At 34.0% G+C, this 19748-nt stretch overlaps 1 protein-coding gene across 5 annotated transcripts in view; it reads right to left on the bottom strand.

The window, feature by feature from the left end:
* The window catches only part of LOC131065179 (LRR receptor kinase BAK1), a 189255-nt gene extending 169884 nt beyond the window's left edge, over nucleotides 1-19371 (bottom strand). For 2 of the 5 annotated variants that reach the window (XM_057999625.2, XM_057999623.2), the window contains exon 1: nucleotides 19141-19370. In XM_057999625.2, the coding sequence (XP_057855608.2) occupies nucleotides 19141-19240 (100 nt within the window). In that variant the 5' untranslated portion in view covers nucleotides 19241-19370. Of the gene's footprint in view, nucleotides 1-14249; nucleotides 14671-19140 lie in introns of those variants that run through there. The other 3 variants (XM_057999626.2, XM_057999622.2, XM_057999624.2) reach the window with 3 other exon arrangements.
* Nucleotides 19372-19748: the final 377 nt, after the last annotated feature.

The raw sequence follows: 19748 nt of genomic DNA, 5'->3' as shown, positions 1-19748 counted from the left end.
AGTTTGCATTTCATTTCAACTTTGATCTAAGAGGTAAACTTGATTTTTTATGGTTTTTTTGTGTTTTTTAAGCAAAAATTGAATTGTTTTTAAAAATTTCAATTCTTTTTGGAACAAACCCTACATTTTTTGGAACAAAGTTATGAACCCTACATTATTTTTTGGACCAAAACATACATTTTTTTTGCATTAGTTTAAGAATTATAAATAACAATTCACAAACATTCATTTTTTTTAATTGTGTTATTGCAGCAACCTTGAGCTTTTCAAATCATATTTTTTATAATGTCTACTACTAGAACCCTAGTTAGAAAGGACCCAACTTGGAAACATGCTGAATTTTTTCCTAGGAAAAAAGAAAAGAGAGGCGAAATATAAATACTGCAAAACAATTTTTCACGGAGGCATTAATAGATTAAAATACCGTCTTGCCCACATACCCACTCATGATGTTGTGCATTGTGATCATATGTAATATCCCCACAATTTTTTTCAATTTTTTTCCAGTTACAATCACAACAAGAACTTGTTAAGGTTAGGAAATGAAGATACAATAATGCTGAAATTGTAACCCTTTCACTTTCTGATCACCAAGTGCCCAATATGGGAAGGTGAGAGCATACGATGTTGAGGGGATCGTTAGCTTCAAATAATTGGAAATAATACAATGCCTGGGCGACAAGCCAGTCCCCTCCACTTTTCAGCAGGATATGGAGAATATTAAAAATCATTTGGCGGTAAACCAGCCAAGGATGATGCAAGAAACTGAAGAACAATCACTCTACCGCTTATGCAACAGGAGGACAAGAAATGAAATAGATGTCAACTCCACCGCTTATTCAATGAGAGGACTAAAAATGAGATTACAATCAACTCAACCGCTTATTCAGTGAGAGGACAGCATTACACTAGATAAGAAGGCAGCAAGCCAGCCTCTTACACTTACGCAATGGGCCAAAGAACAACAATCCAAGTATATAGCTGTTAGTACTACTAATCAGCTTTACAATGCAAACATGGATTACAAAATTACTAGAATCATTGTCCAAACTAGGCGGCAAGGCCAACCTCTTCCACTTATGCAGTGGGACTAAGAGAGTTCAAATAAATTGATGTTAGTACTACTAACAAGCATTACAATATAATTCATCATGGATATTCAAATGCCAAAACCCAAACTAACAGCTGCAACTTATTACCAAGATTCTTCACACCATACCCATAGACTCACACACCTGAAAACCAGCTTCAACCCCTGTGAGACCCTACCCCGACTCAGTCTAGCATTTCAGTGATTTTTATATTGAGACTATTATGGATGCTTTATTTTTATGCATTATGGATTTAGAACTTATATGATTCCAGGATTTGGATAACATCGCTATATGTTGATGCTTCATTTATATGCTTTATGATATAGAACTCTACATGATTCTAGAATAGGATAAATTTGCGATGATATATGTCATTATTGGATTTGCAGGACTTTACTATGATGATAGAAATAGGATGCATATTTTATGTGTGGATCAAATTTATGAGAATTATGATATTTGCTTATGTGGAGTTGTTTGGATGTAAGATGTATTGATTTATTTAAATGTATATTGTATGCAGAGTGTTTGATGCGTATTCTTATTCATGTGTTTTATATTATATGAGGTTATTTGGAATTACTAATATGTAATTGAGATGCGCAGGAAAATTATCCATGTGACCATGGAAATATTATGGAGAACCAAACCTAGACCTATGTACGTTCGTAAAACCAGGGTTTGTCTATTTGGAGAGACAACACCCCGTTTGTATAGTATTTTATTTGTGAAAGTGGACGTTGCATGTGTGTTAGATTTAATTTATGTATATGTATAAATCCAACAAGAGACAAAATTTCATGTATAATTTCGTAAAAGTATTTTTATTGTGTCACTTGACACATGTGTTGAATTATGTTTTGATTTTTGAATTGTCTCTTGGAGGGAGTTGTTTAACCATAGTTTTTTTTAATTAATTTAAAGTGGTTCTATATTTTTCTAGGGTGGAAAATCTTTGGGGTGGTCAACTTAGGTGTGACCCGAAAATTAACTTCAAATGGGTTTTAAAAGGGTTAAATGAACTCATAGGGGTAGTTTAAAGGTGTTTTCTAAAGCCCATAAGGTATACCTAAGAGTTAGGGGTAATTTTAGGCATGTGACAACTCCCATGTGGCTGTTTAGTCACCCTAAAAAGTGGATTTCCTAAGTTAAGCGAAAATTGAAAATTAGAAGGCATCACCTAAGTTGTTAATTTTCCTTTTTTATGAGAGATCCCTTTGGATCTTTTTCTGACTTTTCCTTTTTCAATTTTAGAAAACCTGTGAGAACTCTCACTGAGGTCTTCTTAGGCAAGAATGAGAGATTTTGCGAGTAATCACCCACTCTCCATTTTTGGAGACAATGCAATTTTGAAAAGGATAGATTTGATATAGGATTTTGGCTAAGGGTAGAGAAGCAAGGAATTGTGGAATTGGGTTGCTCATCCTCAACTAGTCTAGCATACCTTTGGGCAGTTGAAGGTTGGTTAAATTTCTCTTGTATTGTTTTTATATTGCATGTTATGTTGAAAGGAATTGCTTGTATGGAAAAGGCTTGTTTCTTGTATTTTCCCCTATGAAAATTTATTTTGCGTTCTACATTTTACTCTTGTGTATTTTCTGTGTTTTGGGAGTAACCAAGACCTCCTACTCTTGGGAGAGAGGATCGTCTTGTGGGTGGTAGAAGTTTGACATACCTCGAGTGAGAGGTTCTCGTTAAGAGAGTGATCTCAAGGGATTTCTATGTAACCCTTGTTGCATGGCTTGTTTATGCATTTGGGGGTCATAAGGAGGGAAATAAGGCATGAATGCCTTGGGGGGCATAAGGTTGTGGGGTTGTTATACTTATGATGTATCATTGTTTGCCATGAGGTGGCCTTGAGTTTTACCATACTTGCAGTCTCCTCAGGGTATTTGGTCCACTACCACCCGTGTAAAAACATCACATTGTGTGGTGCAGTGTAGCTTGGGTTGGGAATATGTTTGTGATTGTTTTCCCTTGTTTGTTGTGTTTGCATGTGTGTCACCTATCTAGGGCTTGGTTCTCCAAGCTCGGGGGTGGCTACTAGTTAGCCTAGGCTGGGAGGTGAGCACTCCATGGTCATAGCTTTTGATCTATTGCAAGTTGTTGGTAGAAAAGATTAGGACAAGTAGATGTGGCTCGAGTTATTGATATTTGGAAATGTATTTATTATTTTCCTCATTTATTAAAAATGAGAGACCTATTTGTAAAGTGATGATAATGTCTTGGAAATATGTTTTAAAGACATGTAATATTTATCTATGATATACTACAGAAAAGAAATGAGTATTTCTGGTTTTAGTTTTCTATATTTCTGAAAAATAACATTTGTTGTGTATAGGATATTTTGAAAAGTAAGAAATTTATTCATTTCCTTTATGCATTTAAAACATAATATTAGAAAAGAAATGAAATAGCTTTGCATGCATGTAATAGGCTGGAAATAAAATCTAAAATTTAGATCTGTGCATAGAGGTGCAAATTTAGTTATTTAAATCTGTCATTTATTTAATTGCAGAAAATAAAATCTAAAAGAATATTATAGTCATCTCTAAGGATTTATTTAATAAAGCATAGATTTAATTAGTTGTTGTTTTAAGTTTATTTAATTCTGTTATTTACTTTATTTTTGCAGAAAGTAAATCTATAGTTAAATAATCTATCTAATTTTTTTAGCAGCTAGGATTTTAATAAAGGAAATAAATACAAGAATTTAAATCTGACGAAATTATCTAATCTATTAAATATGGCATATGCCTAGTTACAATATATACATATATAAATATATATATATATAGACAAATTTACATGCATATATAAAGGTTTAAATGGATTTATTTCTTAAAGATAAACAAACAAAATAAACTTATTTGTTTAATATATATATAAATATATATATTTATATATTTATAAATATATATATATATTCATATATATAAAATATTTAAACATATATATATATTTTCATACCTATTTAATAAAAAAATATATTATTTAAATATTTTTAAAAAATATATATATAGTGAACTATGGCTCGGGCCGAACCACTGTGCTAAACATAGTGGTCGGCAGGGCCGAAACCACTATGGTTAGCACAGTGGTCGGCGCGGCCGAACCACTGTGGTTAGCACAGTGGTCAGCGCGCCCGGCGCCACTGTGGCTTCCCACAGTGGACAGCCCGAGGGCCGCCATTATGGGCGGCCACAGTGGTCACAGCCACTGTGGAAACCCACAGTGAGCAACGCCCCCGAGGACACCCGCTTGTAATCCAAGCCCTCCCATGGCCGCCACTCGTCAACCACCGCCCCTGCAAAAACAAAAAAGAATTCAAGGCAAAGAAAAAAAATATAAAACCCTAGCCCAGTTAGGGCTAGGGTAATGTGGATCAATAAAGAATGAAGGAAATAAAAAGGGCATTAATATATTAATAAAATTAGGGTTTCATGGTCATTTTGTTTAAAGTGTAAATAAATTTATTTATTTTATATGTATATGTATATATATATATATTTGGTAAAGAATATGAGTGGGACACAATGTAAAAATTATTTAACTCTCTAGGTGTTTTACATTATATATATGTTTTTTAAACATATGGGTTTATATATTTTATTAAAAAATATATATATATGTTTAAATTTAAATTACTTATGAAGAATTATCTTTTAGAAATTTTATAATAAAAATTGGGCGAGCTATTTTGGCTATGGGAAAATAATTTTAGCTCACCTAGATATAGGTTTATGAGATTAAATCTTATAGAACAAATTCCATTATGAATTTAATTAACTCCTTAATAAATTTTAGACATTATAAACAAAGTGCTAGGACTAATTTAATTAGATCCTTAAAGCAATTAATGCTTATTGAAGATTAATATTTTAGAGAGTTGTGATTTAATTAATCTATTGACTAATTTTGATGAAATAATAAAACTATTCATTTAGCATTCCGCATTTAATTTTAAATTATTTTCGTTTACTTGAGTTAGTGGTTTAAGTTAACCCAAACATAGTTAAGACAAAACTTGCTAGTGCATTTCATATTAGCATTTTAATGTTATTTAGTTGTGATTTTAAAAAAAAATTTATCCCGTTCGTGCCCAAAAGTTTGAGCATGACAACCCCAAAAAACTAAATCTGATATGAATGAACAACAGGCTGGAAATACAGACAAGCAACATTAAAATCCTCACAAACACTTTTAAATCACTCCCCACAAACTCAAATTATCTTTAAACACACTCCAAAGAACCCACACACTCTAAAACCAACTCCACACAACGAAACACTCCAAACTAACAATTTTTCAAATTTTGATATGCAACCCATGCGCTGGAAACACACAAACCAGCAGCCTAGAAACTCACAAAAATGCTCGTAACTCTATTCACACTCAACGAAATGACCCCCAAACGGATGCAAATGAGAGATACAAGACAAGCGATGAGATTAGAACCAACAAACTGCACCCAAACCCACCAAATGAATTTAAGCACACATTCCCAGGAAGCCCAACATAGTACGGCTAGGAAAGAAGTACGATTTGCATTTAAAAATTAAATACTCAACATTAAGCTTGACAAACTTAGAAACTTGATCACCTGTAGCATAGGAAGAGAACGAGCCACTACCCAAAATGATCTGACACACGAACTGAGAGTTATGAACTAAAACGTGCTACAGCCATACCAAAAACCAGCAATGCTGAAATCCACACCACACTAAAAATCTGAAAATGCACACTAAATTTGAACCACACATTCAGAAGATCCAATCACAGCTAGGAGTGATGTCTCAAACTTGAAGTCTGTCAAGAGCCCTAGGAGGTATTCACCCTTGAAGATTGTCTAGAGTCAATCCAACAGCATATCAATGTAAATTGTCTGAGATATCAAAATGAGAGCCCAAGTCACTTATTTATAACTTTTTGCCAACCAAATTCAAATTCAAATGCACTCCAAGTACACCCAAACCAAATGCCATTCCATTTCATCCACATTTAGCATTGCATTTCATTTGATTTCCTTGCACAAGTTCGCCCAACTCACATTCATCCAAAATTGCCCTTTTTAATAAATATAAGTGTCATAAAATAAAGTGTGAAGTGGGCACCCAACTATGACTTCCAAATAAAAAATATTACTAAGGCAATATACTTAGAAAATCACCCCATTTGCCTTGAGTTATAATTTAATTATTAACACCATGACGACCCCCTTGAAGTCATATGCAAATTTCGCCCAAATAAACTTAGGATAAAATTAATATTTTCTCCCTTCCTAAGTCGTCCATCCATAAAATAATCAAATATCAATACCTCATGCCTAAGGTATTAATATATTAAAAATACCTTCTCAAATATTGATTATTGCCAAATTGAGCCCGAGATTGAAGTGCTGGAAATCACCAAAACTGAACTGAGTTGGGGCTCTGAACTGAACTTCTATAAATAGTCATCCAAGTGAATATAGGATCCTGCCAAAATAATACCGCCAAAAATAGCCACTGAGCTGAGCTGCAGAATCCTTGCCAAGAATAGCACCAAAAAATGTTGGAAGACTAACTGCTCAAACTGACCTACCAGAAATAGCCATCTAAACAGGCTTATTGACATCTTGCTAAAAATAGTACGTACTAAAAATAGCATACTGCTAAAAATAGTAAGTGTTTACAAAGTGATTTTAACTTTAGACCACCATATGGAGTAAGATGGATGTCAATCTGCAAATAAACACATTCTTCCAAATTAAACTGATGGGTAAACAACAGTAGCTAATAGAACCTTGTTACGACTTGTAAGAGGGTACACCAACAAATATCCAAGAACAAGAACATGTCATAAATCTTTGACATTTATTTTGCACTCCTAGGATAGGACAATTCATGAATCTGCCAAGAAGTCACCTTTGAATCATGTTTGGATTATTTTCCTACTAATCCACTTGATGTTGCATGTGAACACCAAGAAGATAAAAAAGTTTCAATGATGATGAGGGTAGCCAAGTTCAATAAGTGGATCAACGTATCTATTTCAAGGTTCCAGAACAGCCAGAGAGATCTCAAGCTAAGTACAAAGCAAGGCATGAACTATATTGTCTAAAGTACACTTTCAAGGCAAGGGTTAAGATATGGCTTTACTTGAGCAAAGAGAGGCTTCAAGGAAAAAACTTTAAATCTGTAAGATATGGGCCATTTATAATCTTTGTGCAGGATGGAGAGATTGCTTTCAAGTTTGATTCACTTTTTTATATGAGAATGTATTCAGTAGTTGATTGTGAGAATTGTATCTTTGCGAACCTTCCATGCTAGATGATGATGAAGATGAACAATTACTACCTTCATTAAAGGCTTCATGTTGGATGCACAAGCATTTTTAGAGGAGGATATGATGTTTCATAAGAAAGTAAGAGAAACATGCAGCATGCTATTAGTGTCTTCATAGTTGGGGTCAAAGGCAAGAAATCAAGACTAGCAAAGTTGTACTACAAGGAGAGAATGGGAGAACTCTTTCTATATCTCTTGTACTATAGAGCATTTGTGGGACCAAGATAGATATTTTTGATGCATAACTTTCAGGAAAACATCACCTCTTAACAAGCAATAATTTGACAATGTTCTTTAAAAAAGCACGGTTTTGTTTGTACAATACAAAACTACCTTGGTAGTTCTGTCCTTGTAATCCAGTGGTTCCATTTGTTTAAGTGGCTGTTTCCTAGTGACAGTGGTGGTTTTGCAAAGCTGCAGTTGCATTTGTGTCACCAACAACCTAGTTTGCGACATGGTCAGTTGCATTTGTGATAGTGGAGGCTATGTCCTACAAATTGATTGTGTAGTTGGAATCTTGCAATAAGTCTAGTAATGGCTATGAAACTGCCTTTTCTAATTCCTGACCATTGGGAGTCCTTTAGTGCATGAAAGGATACCTCCAACATTTGGTACGAGAAGAAGACATAGCCCCTTCTAAGAATAAGAATAGTAGAAGCAGTGAATTCAGTTGTTTGTATGCTGAGGAAGGGGAGTTAGTTGATTGCTATAAGAATACTCCATTTTGTACTCTTTTGTAACTGTCCAAGATGAAGGAAGAAGGAAAATTGATAGATTGACACTTCTAAATTGGTTTCCCCACGTAGATGTTTTCGGTTAAAATTCTCGTGTTTGTGTTTTGCATATGAAATATGTTTTGTTTTGTTTTTTTTCTAGCAAGTATTCACACTAAATCTTGCACAAACTACATTTAACTCATTCTCATGTGGAGTTTAATTAAGTAGGAACATTGATTAATTTGTACATAATTGCATGCCAGATATTTTTAAAAGAGATGTGCACAATTAACATTTTTGAGATCTTCGAATGAACAGAGAAGTGAAACCAAAAATATGGCATGTAAAATTAGATAATTACATCAAGCAGTGACTATAGTGGCAGCAGGTGGTGTAGTGTAATGGCGTGAGTGTGTGACCAAAAACTATTAAAGAGCCGGCATATAAAAATAATGAAAAAAAAATATATGGCGAGAGAAGTTTAATAACTCTATAATAATTTAAACTAAAATAAAATAGCTCTTAAGTATATTAAAAATAAAATAGTTCTTTAATAATTCTCAAGTAAAATAAAATAACTCTTAGTGAAAAAAATTGCTTTTCAAATAAAAATAGAGTAAACAATGCAAATAAATAAAATAAATTCTTAAACGGTTCTAAAGTAGAATAAAATAATTCTTAAGTAAATAAAAACAATTCTTCAATGAAGTCAAAATAAACAATGTAAATAAAATTAAATAATTTTTAAATAATTTTAAAGTAAAATAAAATAAGATATCTTTTAGTGTATTTCAGATAGATGTATTTAAGATCTTTTTACTAGTTAATTTGAACCAAAGCATATAAAGTCCTTTATAGAATAAATAGGCTGGTGATACGTGTAGGCAGGCAATTGTATTTTATTAAGTGTGAGACATATTCACATGGGCTGCTTGTATTTCAATAAACATTCATATGTATTGCACATAGCTCTATATACTTCCTGTAGAAACTTCCCTACACATCCTTTGTACTCTAAAGTATGACACGTGATTGCAGCAAACCATATGTTTTTCATCATGGCAATTGTGCAAATATCATCTTGTATCATAACCTAGTGACCATAGCCTCTAAATTTTGTCACTTCAAGGGCTTCTATCTTTTACTTGATTGTTTGAATTTTTAACCACATTCTAGGCAGCCGTTGCACTTACTAAAAATAGTAAGTCTGGAAAAAGTCATTTGATGCAGATGCATGTCAAACCATCCTGAAACTCTCTGAAAACCCAAAAGGAATCCAGAATCCAAACTGTCAAACTCCCACATATACCCCCTGAAAACACCAAAGAATCCTCCTAGAAAATAGGAAACCCTAATTTTTGCCCCCAGCTAGCCTACGGGCCTCCGAACTAGGCTAACGACCAATGGAATTAATCACTGCGGAGAAGGGGACATTACATCATACACCTCCTGAGGCTATTCGTGAGGTGCAAGTGCAATTAGAAACATTTGAAATGCAAAAAGAATTGAAGAAGAGGCAAAGGGAGGAGGTGGTGTGCATTGGTGGTGTTGGAGAGGCTTCTTCCATGCCTCCATTTCCTCCTAGTGCTAGTGCTTGTGCTAGTGCTAGTACTAGTGCTAGTGTTGGTGCTAGTGGTGCTAGTGGGAATATTAGCATTGATCCTCAAGTTCATAAATCTAGGATGGATTCATATTTTGTGCCACGCACTACTCTAGGTTCCCAACCACCACTTGAGAGAATGGATTGAAACAAGGAGGTACATGATGTAGCTAGACGTGCAATTAGAAACTTTTGGTACTATTGCACCATTCCATTCCATACAACTAGGTAATTCTTTTTTGTTTGATTGTTTTAAAATTTATAGTTTGATTCTTTGTCTCATGAATTTTTATATGTTGATGTATTTCAAATTAAAATATAAAGTTAAACTCTCCATTGTACAATACTTATTTAATTTATTTGTGACATGTATTAGGTCTCCTTTTTGGAAAAATATGGTCGATGCCATTTCAAAGCCCCTTCTGAAGATGACTTAAAGGGCCCAATTTTGACACGAAAGGTGGCTGATGTAAAAGCCACAATAGAGAAGCAACGTTTGGCATAGAGCAAGAAGGGTTGCACCATCATGATTGATGGTTGGACCGATAAAAGAAATAGGACACTGCTAAATTTTCTTGTTTCTTCCCCAAGTGATTGTACTTCCCTCAATGCATTGGATAGTTTGAATTTGATATAATGATTAATATTTTTAATTTATGCTTTATTGAATCATTGATTTTGCTTCTTTTTCAGGTGGCACCATGTTCATTAAGTCAATTGATGCTTCAGAACATACAAAAAATGCTACATACCTTTGTGAGGCTTTAAAGGAAGTCCTACTTGAGGTGGGCAAGAAGAATGTGGTTCAAGTGGTGACTGATAATGCAGCAAATTATATTGTTGCAGGTAGACTATTGATGGAGAGGCACCCAACAATATTTTGGACTCCATGTGCCGCCCATTGCCTTGACCTCATATCGGAAGATTTCGCCAAGCTTCCATGGATCAAAACATGTGTTGATACGGCCAAAAATATTTGCAAATTTGTATACAAATCACACATGGGTCATTAATCTAATGAGGCAATACACAAGGCAGAGGGAGTTGGCTCGTCCTGGCATCATTAGATTTGCTACTAATTTCATAACTTCACAATCCTTGATTCAGTCAAAGGAAGCTTTGAGGTGTATCTTTGTTGGTGAGGAGTGGACTTCCTCATCCTATGCTATGACAACTGCAGGGATTGATGTGGTGAATTGCATTTTTTATGAGTCAGGTTTTTGGGCACCTTGTGCAGAGATTGTGAATGTAAAATTTAATTCTACATTATGTTTTAATATTTATTCATATTTTTCTTTTATTTGCTTATTTTCGTTCACACTTACTTATGTTAAGTTAATGTTTCACAATATTTGCAATTCATCAAGCCCTTGGTAGTTCTCCTACGAGTTGATGATGAGGAGAAGCCCACAATGGGCTACATATATGAGGGCATGGACAGGGCCAAGGAGGCCATTAGATGGAAATGAGGATAAGTATCATCCCATCTGGGATATCGTTGAAGGAGACAACAATTCCAACTTCATGAGCCCCTCAATGTAGTCGCTTATTTCTTCAATCCGACATTCCAATTTTGCCTTGATTTCAATGCAGATGAGGAGGTTCTTAAAGGACTCTACTCAGTGATAGAGCAAATGTCGTTTGGTGATACTAGCCATATAGTCCACAAGATAGGGGCCTTTACTAATGCATAAGGAGAGTTCTTTTCTCATCAAATGTGCAAATATAATAGGACGAAATTGCAGCCAAGTAAAAATATATTTAAGGGCACAATTTTCCTCTCTTTATATTATTATTAAATGTTTAAACTTGAAACTTAATGTAATGTCCCCACTTTAGCAGTTGACCAAGTGTATGTGCATTAGCCTAGCTCTACATGGTCCCGACGGCTAACGAAGGGTTTAAGGGGATCCTGGAGTGTTTTGGCTTAGTGATTTCCAGTTTGGGCTAAAACGGAGTTGATTTACTTAGTTTCAAGCATACTTACTATTTTTAGTAAGTCAACAGGACACAACGGAGGCTAGCTTTGGTGATTGGATTCGATACTCCTCGACGAGAGCTTTCCGACAAGCTATCACTCGCGCTATTCAGAGCCCGATTGCTAATATATTTTAATGCCTAAAGTGTTATTAAAGTAACATTTAATTTAATTGTAAAATATTAAAGTGTTACTTTAATATTTATTTTATGGGGATGTGTGCAAATCAAAGGGGCACCCAAGGGAGACATAAGTGAATATTTTAATATGTTTTATATTGCACATCTTTTATCCCACATTGCTCAAGTGAGTTGGGTCGACCCTTGGAGAAAGAATAAAAGGAAGCTTTTGTGGCTTCATTTAGCATGTTGAATATGAGAAGAAATTGATGTGTGGGTTGCAGATCCGTTCTTGGCATTAGAGGACGTCTATCCTCTCTTGTGACATTCTAGACGTCATTCCCTTAGGGTTTGGCCTTTGGAATCCATTGCTATCAACTTCATTAACAGGCAGATTGGGTGCATCTCCAGCTATAGGCAGATTGGGTGTTTTGCTCATACCTTCTTCATTTCTTGACCAATGCTTATGCCATTTTGAAGGAATGATTTTATGAAGATATTGGACTGATTGAAGACTAATTAATACTGTAGCAGCACTGTAGCACAGCACTATTCACGCTACTGTAGCGCGGCACTATTCACACTACTGTAGCGCGGCACTATTCATGTTACTGTAGCAGCAAGATGGGAAGTCATTGTTGGAACATTATGTCAAAAATGCTGGAGTATTTAGTGAGTTGAAAAATCTGCTATGTACTTGACTTTATTAATTCTAGAAATAATATCATATCAGCAATAGTTCAATCTTCATGTTACATATTATTGTAATTTCCTTCTAGTTCACGTTATGTGATTTTAAACCTATGCAAAGACTTAAAAACAAACAAACATTTCATTTCCGAAGCCATAAGAGGTTTAAACATTAAACGGAAAAATAAGGAGTTGGACGCAAACTTAAAGTTGGAAATGAGATTATTTTTTTTCTTTTTCTCATCCCAGATAGATGGTGGCAATTGTTTGATGCTAAAACACCAAACCTTCAAAGGATTGCCATTCACATATTGAGCCAGCCATGTAGTGCTTCGGGTTGTGAGCGCAATTGGAGTATGTTTGAGCACATACAGTCCAAGAGGTGCTATAGACTGTCCATGGAAAGGTTGAATAATCTAGTCTATGTTCATTACAACCTTCATCTTAGACACAAACAGGTTTTCAACCATGACTCCACCTCGATCACACTAGAGGAGGTTGATCCAAAATCTTAGTGGATCACTAAGGCTACAGATCCTATCTTTAGTGACAAGGACCTTGATTGGGTTGACCAAGTAGATAGAGAGGCTAAGGTTGTAGCCATGGCAGAAGAGGATAGACCACAAACAGACATAGGCACAGTTGATGTCGGTGAGGGTGGCATGGAGTCACAAGTAGAGATTATGGCTATTGCATCATCCAAGACCTACCTTAGACGCTTTCGTAGGAGGGATGCAAGCTCCGCTGAGCCAAACTCATAGTTATTGTTTTGATATTTGTTTGGAACATTCGACGTCATGGATTTTCATATTCCATGAGTTTTGTATACATTTGACAATATTTATATATCTAAGTGTGCTATTTCCTTCACCTACAATTTGTGTTTATAGTTTAAACTTATGTGATTGATGTATACTTATATATGTGATCAAATTAGCTTCTATTTGATGATGTTATTGTGTCTTTAAGGTTTATTTAATAAAGGTTGCATGAAACAAGTTTTAAATCCTTAAAAATCTCTAAATTTCTTGGGTTTTTCACTTTGTCAAGTCTGTGTCGAATTTTTTTGCCGAGTCCCAAGTCTTCAGTCAAGTCACCCTCACCAAGTGCACACTGAGTTTGAGTCTCATAACTTTCGTTTGTGCTCCATGGTGATGATTCTAACCCTAGATATGAGGGTTGTATCCAAAAATCAAGAAGAAATGTTCAATACCACTTAACCTCATCATTGATGATGAGCCTTTGCAACTTTCTGGGTGCATGACGTTAGGTTATGGTGGTGGCATCTAAAGATAAGAAATGTCCATACTACCTAGGCTAATCTTTGGTGATGTAATGTCCCTTTCTTTGAACTAGGCATTCGAGGAGGTATTATTAGCCTATTTCATTCCCATAGACTAATTCGGAGAAAAGCATATTATTTTTCTCCAATTGCAAAATCTGTGAGTTCAACTTCAAACCCTAAGACAAAAATTGTATAGGTCTTTGGATTTGGAGATGAAAGATTTCTTCCTAGTCAAATCTATCGCAGATCCATGCAGAATTAATAGTTGTGCTTAAATGTGGATTTGTTTGCAACTGTCCGTTTCAGTTTTTTGTACAAATTTATTTAGATTTACAAACAGATAATAAATTTGTATGTGCACTATATACTTGTGAAAAAGATACCATATCTATGGTGCTATATGTGCAATGAAAAAGAAGGAATTTTAAATATTATACTTACCACAGCCTTCCATAAGTTTGTCTATTGATTGAAGACGTAATGAGGCTGTACTTTTTGTGAAGACATATTTCAAAAATGGGAGATGCTGTATAGAAGCCTTTAAGCCTTCCCAAACCTTGCCGTAGCCTTTTATTGGCTCCACCAGAGCTAGCGCAGCTTCTAAAGGAGGTATCGCAGCCTTGATGATTTGCTGTTATAATATATACAAGCTGTCGTACAATGAATGGGAGTTCCCATACTAGTATAGAGGAGGTCATTACCTACCAAGAGAGATTTTAAGGTGGTTGCAGATTGGATTGTGGACTTTCCCAAGGTCCAAGTCAGTACTTGAAATATTAATATTGAATTTCTGTTGGTGATGTTTTTTCTGTAAGAAATTTCTGTGACAGTTAATCAAAAATCAAAAACAGCAAGACAAAGATATATAAAATTTTTGTGTGATCATATTATGCAATGAACTTTTGTATGAATGATGTTATAATTATGATGAGCACGGGAGTGAAATTTATGATATTAATTTATAGTATCCCTTCGAAACAAATTGAAAACAAAATTAGATCAGCTTATTGTAAACTGTTTGACGAAATGTCTGTGTACAAAAACCTGTAAAAATTATATTATTTTGGTTTTAAAAATTTGGCCAATACATCACGGTGGTATTAGAGAAAAGTATCCTGCCAGCCAATGGAAATTTGAGTCACTTTCGTTAACGGGAATTTCTTATGCAACTAGGGGGTTCTCATAGATATTAGTTAAGAGAAGGCCAATGATCCACCAGAGCAACTGGAGATTGAGGAAGGTTCTATAGCGGATTTGTTCGGTGAAGGTGCTACTAGAAACGTGGGCGATAGAAGAGCAAACAATGAGGGTAGTACAATGCAGATATGAAATGATCTTACTAAGGGATAGAAGCAACTGGTGCAACTAATGATACAAATGTTGCAACATTGAACACAAATCAAACCAATGGAGGCAACAATGGCACTGAAAGAAAAGGGAGAAGATAGTCACAAAAACATGCCTGTTAGTAGTGGAGCTACCTCTAGAGATGCCCACTTTCTTGCAAAAGTGGGCGTGAATATAAGGCACTAGATGATGAATTTCATATTGCTATGTCTCTCGAAGATTTTTGTCGGATCAAGTAAGGAGAAGGCTCAGGAGAGACACGGGCCCTGATAGCCAGGACTTCTAGAAAAAAATAAAACTAACTTCTATTGAACATAATTTTAGATAAAGAAAAAGTTCCAGTTATGAAGAGACTTGTACCCTAACACTTACTTATCCCCATGTTGAAAACACATCCCTATCTTGGAGACCTATATGGGGATATCTACAAAAATTAAGAGACCTTTACGCGAAGTTCCTTTGCATCTCAATAGGTCCCCTAGAAGCACACCTTGAAAATTTAGGAAACTATTAATTGACGTTTCTCAAATATGTCATATAAATTATGTATTGACTTTTTTAATATGGCTTTTAAATTCATTTAAGTTTTTTCAATTGATTGAAAATATATTGTCTATAAGAACTTCAATTCCATCTTTTTAAAATAATGGCATTCTCCTTATAGTCTCTATCTATCTTAAGGTTTCAAATAATTTTTTATATCATTATGATGATTTTCAAACATCCATGCAAATGTTATTTTTTTTAAATTGAGATATTTTCTTATTTAATTCTTTAAAGTTGCATATCTATTGTATAACTATTATTTTGTAAATTTAAAATATATATATATATATATATATATGGTCAATTGAACAATAAGAGCAATCATTAATTAAATACTAATCAATACAAATTTACACATAAAACGTATGTAGGCAAGAAAACCTTAACCCTCTTTTAGGATAAAGTCTAGGTACACTATTGTAATGTCCCCTTTCTAGGTGACAGGAGAAGAGTAGTGGGATGATCTATTATTTGGATCTCGTAGGCTGGCAGTGGTGGATAGAGACTCATGCAAGGTATTCAGTATCCGGAGTTGGCATTTCAGACAGTTTGAGGGCCATTGGGAGCAATTCCTTGATTTTAGGGAGATTCCCTATTTTTTAGGAGGTTGTGGCAATTCCCATATTGGAGGTTCCACAGGACCATGTCATGGTTTCAATTTTAGGGAGTTTGGGTGTGTTTCCTAGTTTCTAGGAGCATCCCTAGATTTTAGGGATGGGACTGTCAGTTAGCTCAGTTTTTCCGGCATCGATCACAGATAGGTGACAAAATTATATTCATGATTGTTTGGTCATTTTGGGCTATTATTGAATATCTGGAGATATTTTAATATATTTAAATATTTCCTAAGTTAGCGATTAAATAAATTAAAATAAGGCTATGTATTTAGTCATTTCGGAGTAATAAGGGGTTTTGGCTTCATCTAGGTTGATATGCCTATGTGTTATAGCTCGTTGGAAAGGTCTTGAACTTTGCTACATGATTCTCACCTTCCGGAGTCTTTTTGGATGCCTGAAGCTATTTATTTGCAATTTAGTGTTATTTTCCTATAGTTGATGCCATAATTAGAAAATAACACTCTTTTCATAATGCGCCAACTTTACCCCCTTTTAGGGTTTGGCTTGGAAAGGAAAGGAGATATAAGGAGATGAAGACCAAATTGTTCATTATCTTTTTTTACACAATCAAACTTATTTTGTGAATTAGCTCTGAGTGGGCGATTCTTCATCTGGGACGCAAACCCCAAGATCTGGACTGGCTGGGTCGTAGCCCTTAGCAGTTATTGGCATTGGATTCTTCAGGTAGAGTGCATTGTTGACAGAGATTGAGTACGCCATTCTTCATTGTGGATTCAGGTTGCAGAGTAAGGGTTTTAGCATGGCAGATTGATTCTTCAGCTTGGGCGTGACCCTTGCAGCCTTAGGGCCGCCATTTGCAACAGGTACATCCCACATGGAATGTAAGGAATGCATGTATTCAGCCTTAGAGGTATTCTTGATTCATGATCACTATTCACCTTTCAGTTTGGCATCATTGTTGTATGTAAGTTCCTTGGATCTGCATTGGAATTATTATTTGGTTTTACAAATCAGCAATTTGTCTGGTACAGCTTGTAGCAATTCTGAATTTGGTTGTATGTTCTTATTTATTTTCAATCTCCTTTCATGTTTATTGTTCATTATTCATTACTTGTTTGAAAATTATCAAAAAACACAAAAAGAAACAAACCTTCTGCAACTTATGTCTATTCTCTAAAACCATCAAAGGAATCACAGGAAGATATAGTATATTAATTTAAAAACTACAGCAGATCAGCAAGAGGATCCATCAGGGATCTTTCAACTATGGAATCATAACAATGATTTCTTGAGAATCTCCATAATTTTTCATTGATAGTGATAGAATTTTAACTTGTTCACTTGCACCCAAACATCAATATATCTAATGTAATACCTAAAACAATTAACAATTAAATCAATATACATAAAATAGATCAACATAATTAACAACATTATCATAATTCAACAAAAATTAAATTAGAAGTGCATAGATATACAGAGATGTATATATGTATATGCATGTATGTGCATGTACATACGTACATATGTATGCTTACGTTTATGTGTGTGTATACATATAATACATACATGTATGTTGAACATATATATGTATAATACACATATACATATACATATATCTATATACAACATTCATCTACATATATGCATGTATAAATGTAGATCTCCACATATGTGTACATATATAGATATACACACACATGTATATACATGTATGTATATATATAGATGTATGTATGCATATGTATCTGTATATAGATGTGCATGCATCATATACATAAATATACATTCGTATATAAATATATACGAATGTATATATACGTATATGTACATCTATGTAGATGTTCATAAATGTATATGTACATACACATGTATTTATGTAATAGATGTACATATATGTATATATGTATGTATTCATTATGCACACACACACACACACACATATATATATATATATATTCAAATATCCATCTCCAACATCTTTTGAAAATGGCATACCAATACCTCTACACATCTCTTAATAACTAGAAATTGTCAAAAAAGAAAGAAAAGAAAGATCTTTATGCAATCATAACTTTTTTCAAAAATGTGACAATGTAACTTAGACACAATGATGTAGGGTAGAAAATGCAAACAAAAATTAACTACCATCAAACCAAATTGTGCTTTAAATCAAGGAAAAATTTGTCATAAAAGAAAGTAATAAACCTTCAAACCAAATCAAACTAGAAAATTTGGGGAGAAAAAGGTCAACATTAACCTTTCAAACCAAATTGAACTTAATAGGATGAACTCAAATAGCAAAGATTTGGTAGTGCAAGCCTATACTGAAATTCGTATGAGACATTTTACATGTTTAAATATAAAAATGTTTGAAAGTTTACTTTTGATAAACTATCATAGTAAAAGCTGAAGTTGATGTGGATAAGAAGCTCAATTATTTTTTTTATTAACATCTTGGATCACGTGATCTATCATAAGATATTAAATAGCTTAGATCATAGAGTGTGATAAGAAACATTGATGAGAAAATATACAGACAACCAAATCCAAAAACAGAAATAATCAATATAATAAATTATGAAAATCTAAAATCACTGCTTCAATCATGACAAAACAACTGAATTAAATGTAACAAACCCAATAGACCACATGAGATACAAAACCCTAACTAGACTTGGTGGAAGATATAAACCTTCAATAGAGGAAATAAAGTGAGTGCGACCAGACCAGCAACAAGTCCTACATAATTTACACTATAGCCCAGCACACCTCACAAGAGGATTTTACAAATTTCAAACAGAAATAAAAAAACATTACGAATGAAAAATGTCAAAACGTTAAAAAAAACAATAAATAACCTTCATAGTCCGCCGAAGCTCTCAGCAGCAGGTTATGCAAAAGAAGCAGCCGCAGCAGCAATTGCCACCACATGACCGTGGACAAATTACTTCGCCTCATTACTGTGTTATCTTCTTCTCTTGCCCATGGAACCAGCCGCTGAAGCAGGAGAACAGAAGAAATTTTATATTAGAAAAAAAAGCATTTGTCTACTCGTTCCCGTTGTCAATTAGTTTGTGTTTAAATGGAAATAGAGATTTTAAAATAGTTTATATTCAGCCAGCATTAAAATATGTTTTTGATCTTAATTTAAATAGTTCTAAATTAAAGTCAAGTCAACATTGTTAAAATATTTTCTATTGTTATTATTTTAAATAGCTCCAAATTAAAGTCAAGTCAACAAGATTTTTAATCAACATTGTATTTGGTTCAAATTAATAATTTAATAGCTAAATTTATAGTTGGAAAAAAGGTTGGCGGCTTTTAGATTTTATAAATAGTGTATTATTGTAGTAATAGTGAATTATTAATGATAAATGACTTAAATTATTGCTAGTCATTTTTTTGCTTAGTACATAATTATATTGTCTAAGTCTATTCTCTTAAAAAAGTCAATAATTTAAAATTC

The sequence above is a fragment of the Cryptomeria japonica genome, chromosome 10, assembly GCF_030272615.1.
Source record: "Cryptomeria japonica chromosome 10, Sugi_1.0, whole genome shotgun sequence".
Taxonomy (NCBI): domain Eukaryota; kingdom Viridiplantae; phylum Streptophyta; class Pinopsida; order Cupressales; family Cupressaceae; genus Cryptomeria; species Cryptomeria japonica.
Note: the sequence above shows the minus strand (reverse complement) of the source record. Positions and strands in the feature narration are given on the sequence as shown.